The sequence below is a fragment of the Bidens hawaiensis genome, unplaced genomic scaffold (assembly GCF_021521415.1).
Source record: "Bidens hawaiensis isolate Kalapana, Puna unplaced genomic scaffold, B.hawaiensis_p1.1 tig00014524_1, whole genome shotgun sequence".
In the NCBI taxonomy this organism is placed as follows: Eukaryota; Viridiplantae; Streptophyta; class Magnoliopsida; order Asterales; family Asteraceae; genus Bidens; species Bidens hawaiensis.
The window spans coordinates 449,564-456,191 of record NW_027492266.1 but is presented as its reverse complement, the minus strand read 5'-3'; the positions used below and the strand labels follow the sequence as shown (position 1 = coordinate 456,191).

At 35.6% G+C, this 6,628-nt stretch overlaps 1 protein-coding gene across 1 annotated transcript; it reads left to right on the top strand.

The window, feature by feature from the left end:
• Nucleotides 1-2,617: 2,617 nt before the first annotated feature.
• Nucleotides 2,618-5,326, top strand: LOC143546958 (bifunctional phosphatase IMPL2, chloroplastic-like). Its single transcript, XM_077038497.1, has 9 exons — nt 2,618-2,888; nt 2,974-3,052; nt 3,728-3,822; nt 3,906-3,955; nt 4,063-4,187; nt 4,287-4,353; nt 4,429-4,518; nt 4,655-4,766; nt 5,070-5,326. Exons 1-9 carry the CDS (start codon nt 2,618-2,620, stop codon nt 5,138-5,140), a joined length of 960 nt encoding a protein of 319 aa, XP_076894612.1. The 3' UTR covers nt 5,141-5,326.
• Nucleotides 5,327-6,628: the final 1,302 nt, after the last annotated feature.

Below are 6,628 nucleotides of genomic sequence, written 5' to 3'. Positions count from 1 at the left end.
CCCTTTCTAGCAATAAAGTAGGTCAAATTTGTTTTGCGTAATTGTTTTGGTGGTAAACATTTAAGTAATTGTTGCATCTGTTTTATTGAAAAAGATTTGTTTTAAAAAGTTTCAATAGATGAAGAACGGATCCGAACCGGATTAAGGTTAGATCTGCGCTCCAACCGGATGGGGATTTAGTAATGTGGTTAGGTCAGATAGATCGGAAACAGATCGAGATACAGCAAAACAAATCAACGTGAGCTTGTTACGAGAAGGATGAGATGAGAGGTCTTCTCGTAACCATCCTCCAGCGTCAGAATCAGTGACCGTTTCTAGATAAAGTACTGAATATAAGTGATTGATGTATTATGGGTATTGAGAATGAATACCTCTTAATGATTATGAGAGTATTATAGCCAGGGGTCAGAGAGAATGATTGACCGAGTTGTCCCTATCCAAAAGATGCTTCATTTTACCTAGAGGGGCACGTGGCCAATTTTGATAAGGAGTAACAGCTGGCCATGTGCTAAACCGTTGGGGAATATCCAGCTGGCTCTTCTTTATTAGCTAAACTGTCACATGCTCTCTATTGAGAGGGTAAACGTCACTATCTAGGAATCTTTTGGTTATCGACTGTTTTTCCTTACAAATGTGATGTCATTCTTTCTCCTACCTGCGTATGCCTCCTACAAGCTTCCAGAAGAATGTTCTTGCACTCACTTGTTCTTCAACCTGCAGGTATCTCCCGCAGTTGTATAATTTTGTTCATTCACTCGCCTTGCGAATGCCTCCCACATGCTTCTAGAATTATTGAGAGTATTTCCATTTTTGGGTGGATGTCTTCCGCAGGTGCTGTACTTGGCAGGAAATGATCCGCGGAAGCATCTAATGGGCTAAAAACTTCTGGGCCTGTTTCGTTGTTATATGATCCTACCTCTATAATAGATGACATAAAGAATAGATTTCAGAAATTAAAACATGCAGAGGGCAACTTCAATGAATTTCTAAAGGGAAAATTCTCAAAATAGCCCATTTTAGAGAGAGAAGTCCCAAAATAGCCATTTTTTCCTCAAAATCTTTTATAATTTGGACTGTCAAGACGCATTGGGAAAAGATAAAAATAAAGACGAGATTTGGGGAAATAATGTCGATAAAGTCCAAATTATTTGTAATTTTTGAGCAAAAGTTCAAATTTTTCAAAAACTTTTTTACTCAAAAAAACCGTTTTGAGAGACTATTTTTTTATATTTCCTACCTTTCTCGTCCATATTTTTAAATTATTGGAAAAATATATTTTTGACAATTATACTCCAAGATTACAAATAATTTGGACTTTATCAACATAATTTCCCCAAATCTCATCTTTTACCTGACTTTCTTTCGAAATCTCGTCTTTATTTTTATCTTTTCCCAATGCGTCTTGGCAGTCCACCACCCTAGCTTTTCCCAATCGATCTCCATCATCACTCAGGGGGTGTTTGGCCTAGCTTTTCTTAACATGCTTATAGCTTTTTTAGCTTTTTTTTTTTACAAAATAAGCTTAGTTTGGTGTTTGTTTTAGCTTTTTAATCTTATGCTTATAAGCTTATATAAGCTAATTTATAGAAGCTAGTTGGAAGATGGTTTTTAAGCTTATTTGTGTAAAGGTGTTAAGTTACCCATTTGCCTTCAAAGGAAATGGTTTAATCCATTTAACTTTATTTCAATCCTGTTAATTTTTAACAAATCAATTAGTAATTAATACATAATTAATGCATATTGTTCATTTTAACTCGTGAAAAGCACATTTAAAGTGTCATTTCATCCTAACCTATGTTAGGCGTTATAGTATGCCCAATGGCCTAAGAGGCAAATGGTGGATAATTAATAAGAGACAACTTATTACTGTAACAATTTAACAACTTATTGACGCATAATTAATAAGAGGTAAATGGTGGATTTTCGGAGAAGAGGCAATTAGTTGATCGAATGGTTTCACCCGCCGTGAAGCGCGGGGTCGAAATACTAGTTGTAATTTATATATTGAAAGTTACCCAGAGTGTATTTTAAACCATAAAATCTTATTTCAAGAGGTTTAATATTAACTCTTAGATAAAAACAGTTTTCGGGTTACGCCCGTTATTTACATTTCTTGTGTTTTATTAACTAACAGTTTATAAGATTTAAACACTTCAGGCTTCAAAGCCTGGTCCTTTAATTTATTTGCATGAAAAAAAAATTATATGGAAAGAATATGGTATGCAATAGCACCTAATATCCATCTATACTTAAGACACGAGTACACAACGTAGAATAGATTATTTATACATGAGTGCAGTTAGAGATATGATTGCAGGAGATCTAGCCAAACAAAGATGAATGTTTATTGAATATTTAATGTATTTTTGTAGAAATTTTGTTTCATTCTCTATATAAATTTATCTAAAAATGATGGTATAACTCATAAAAATAAAATAGATACATATAAAATATAAGTTATGTGATAATATGTAACAATACCCCTTTTGGTTGTTTTCCTAATATAAGCTAAATAAAAAAAGCTAACACAAACACTTGAAAAATAGCTTATCAGCTTATAATCCAAACACATAAAAGAAAAAAAGCCAGGCAAACACCCCCTCACTCTCCTCTAAAAATGCTTTCTCAATCTCACTTTCTCTCTCTAAACATAAACCCAAACCCTTCTTCTTCTTCTTCATCATCATCATTAACAACCACCACCACCACCCTAGCTTTCCCTAAACCCCGCCGTTTCACCTCCATGACCATGGCCAATGGATTCAGCGTTACTGATTCTGACCTTGACCACTTTGCCTCCGTCGCACACAATTTAGCTGACGCCGCCGGTGACGTCATTCGCAGCTACTTCCGCAACAGATTTGACGTTCTTGATAAGGAAGATCAAAGTTAGTTTGTTTGTTCGTTCATTTTATTAAATTATTCTTCTTTTATAGGGTTTGGGTTTATGTTATATTATATTATTATTGTAAGGTCCGGTGACAATAGCGGATAGAGCTGCAGAGGAAGCAATGGTTTCTATCTTGCAACACAATTTGCCTTCTCATGCTATGTATGTTATTGAACGAACAATTCTTATATTTTATACTTCGATTAATTGATTTAAATTTAGAATCTTGCTTTGTTTCTCTTAAACTAAATTAGCATTCAAGGTATCATAGGTTCTTTTTACATGTGCTTCTTAACTATGGAAAGCCTAAAATTCTTATGATCATTGTTTCTGATGCAATGCATTGCATACTAACCAATTTATAAAACAATCTTGCTTTGTTTTCTAATAATATGATTTAGCATCCAAGGTATCATAGGTTTTTATGCGTGTGTCTTAGCTGTCGAAAGCCTAGAACCTGTATGCTATTAATGATTTTGATACCATTGCTTCTGATGCAATGTAGATTGACCAATTCAAACCGGAATCTTGCTTTGTTAAGTGATTGATATAAGCTTTGTTTATCTTTAGTTGGCATCATGTTTTTAAAGCATTATGGTCATACATAGCTAATCGAATGCCTGAGGCTTATATTTAGGTGTTTTAAATGGAACATATGGTTGGCGTTTTGCTGGAAGTCTTGTTTCCTCATCCTTATTTGTAACTAAAAAAACTCTGTAGAAACAAGAAAAGCCAAAACTGTGTATTTGATGTCTTAATACTTGTTTGAATATCCCAAGTAGTTCATCTTGCTGCTCATATTCAAAAGGAAACTGCTTAAACAATAAACAATTGCAGTTTTGGAGAGGAGAATGGTTGGCAATGTAAAGAGCAATCTGCAGATTATGTATGGGTTTTAGATCCAATAGACGGGACCAAGAGTTTTATCACAGGTAATTTTCTGCTATGTCACTTATGAAATTATTAGCCATCTATTTCAAAACCGATTCAAAGCGGTCGCTTTTGTGTTAGTCAGGCAAACCGTTGTTTGGAACCCTCATTGCTTTACTGGAAAGAGGTAAACCGGTATGAATGATTATGCAAATTGTTCTGTAACTTTTGACAGGGTATAATCATTTGAATGTTATATTGAATCTTGTGTATGCTAATGATATTTTCTTGATTAATATCAGATTCTTGGCATAATTGATCAGCCCGTTTTACGAGAAAGATGGGTAGGTATAACTGGAAGAACTACTAGACTAAATGGAGAAGAAATATCCACTCGCAGCTGTTCAAAGATTTCACAAGCATATCTGTATGAATCATTCCAACTGTTTTGTTTCATTTGTAATATGCAATTTTGACATCTTGTGCCTGTCTGTTTTACTTCTCGTATATTGTCTGTTGTATTTAGGTATACAACTAGTCCACATCTATTCAGTGGAGATGCTGAGGTGGCCTTTGCTAGAGTCAGAGACAAGGTATGCTGAGTGGCAAGTGCTTCTCTTAATATGTATTCAGTATTCTGGTCAAATTTTTTAATATTTATGATTCAGGTAAAAGTCCCATTATATGGATGTGACTGTTATGCATATGCACTTCTGGCTTCTGGGCACGTGGATCTTGTAGTCGAGTCGGGTCTCAAGGTGAGATCTTCACATCATTATGTTCAATCATCTTGAAGATTCTCAATTCTATAAAGGAATAAAAGAGCTTACTCATACACACATTGCATATTATGGTACCATTTTATTGACATTTAACGTGGGCGATGTTTTTCAGCCATATGACTTCCTTTCACTAATACCAGTGATTGAAGGAGCAGGTGGAGTAATAACTGATTGGAAGGGGGACCACCTTAGATGGGAGGCGTCTCCCAGCTCACAAGCTACAAGTAATATTACTCTTTTCCTCGATTGCATTTGAGTTTTGTAACTTGGTAAAAACTAAGCCTTGGCTAAATGAGTGGCTTGATAAGGGTTTGGGTCAAAACAAATTTTGAGCAAAATGGTTCGGGTTAAATGGGTCGTTTTAGAAAGGAAAAAGTATCAAAATGTGTTTTCTCTATATATTTGTTAAATTATTATTTTTTTAAAGTAAATAAATAAAAATAAATGGGCTATATTAGTCAAACTAGGTGTGGAAAATTTTGATTGATTTGGTTTTATTTTGGTTTTGTGTTGTCATATGTTTCCAGGTTTTAATGTAGTGGCAGCTGGGGACAAACAAGTTCACCAACAAGCCTTGGATTGTTTAGAGTGGCACTGACTTTTAGCATTTATTTTCTGGGGAGATATCTGTGTTTTAGCAGAGTATGTGCTGTGAAACATCTGCAAATCTGATAGGGCATTCAACTTAAGTTATTTAAACAAGATTTTCTTTGATTTTGGAACTTGTATTTGAAATAATCGCACTACATGCGTCACTGCTAATGTATAAATAATTTGCCCGGGACAACTTTATGGTTATGGCATTAGAGATCTACTCTTTGTGACAAAAGATGTCATGGATCACACATGTGCTGAAACTTCAATTTATTTGCGTAGTGTTCGTAATGACGGGTGGTCATGTGTTACTTTTCACTTGCATGTCTAGAAATAGAAATAGAATCGTCTCTTTGGTGTTGGTTAACTGAAAATTATTAAATGTTTGCTAGATCTTTGGCGAATTGTGTTTCAGGATCATCGAACATAAACCATGTACCCTCACTAAGTGTAATAGGCAACATGCGCCTCACGTATAGCCTTCTCGAATGTGGCTTCTTTATATTCAGTGACATCACAAGCAGGCTGTAATCGCTTGAATAAGCTGAACAAATTGTTCCAACTCCTAAATTGTCTATTTAGGGAACCGAATTATCTAATATAAAGACAAATATAGGACTGATAATCCATGTCGCATGATCAAATTATTAAATAGACCTTATATTTGTTTCAACATCGATTGGTCATTTATTTATGTTTGAGCAATAGGTAGATATGGTGCAGCAATACCCTAAAAAAAGATGAACTAATACACGAGGTTGATCATAGGAGCTTATGTGGCATATCATCAGCTTTTATTGTAAAATGATGAAGAGTTCAATGACACGCGAGTGAAAAGTGATATGTAAGGTGTAGATGATGCAATTAAACACGCATTATGTGAATAAACAACTAAAACTCTAGGTATAGAGAATTTCTTTTTTCTTGACATGGCTACGGGATCGAAATTTCATGATTTTTATCTTGCTTTTTATTCACATTTATTTATATCAATGCTAGGCTTTTCAAATATGATTTGGGCTTCCTTCATCCATGCTCGTCCAAACAGCCTCTAGCCAATGCGGCAATGAGTGTTTAGCCCTTGCACAAGGGTTTGAAAAAGCTAGTCCCATTTAGAGGTGCACAAAAAACCCGAATCTGGAACCGGACCCGAAAAAAATACCCGGAACCGGTTTTTTTTATACCCGGGCTTTTAATACCCGACCCTACCCGTAGGGTACGGATACGGTATGCATTTTAGTACCAATACCCGTACCCGGAACCGGGCCCGATTTATACCCGGTAATACCCGAAAACCGGAACCGGTTCCATACTCGGAACTGGGCTTTTCCAATACCCGAAACCGGAAAAAACCCAAAAATAGGGTTTTTTCAATACCCGGAAATAGGGTATTCAAATACCCGGTTCTATACCCGACCCGAACCCGATGCATAGGGTATGGTTTTTAGAGACAATACGCGGACCCGAACCCGACCCGGGTATTGCCAATACC

Bases quoted from the DNA above. Each gene is read 5' to 3' on its own strand.
- LOC143546958 (XM_077038497.1), top strand. From the start codon at position 2,618: ATGCTTTCTCAATCTCACTTTCTCTCTCTAAACATAAACCCAAACCCT. The intron at 2,889-2,973 runs GTTAGTTTGTTT...TATTATTGTAAG, and splicing joins TCTTGATAAGGAAGATCAAA to GTCCGGTGACAATAGCGGAT. The intron at 4,188-4,286 runs GTATGAATCATT...TGTTGTATTTAG, and splicing joins AAGATTTCACAAGCATATCT to GTATACAACTAGTCCACATC.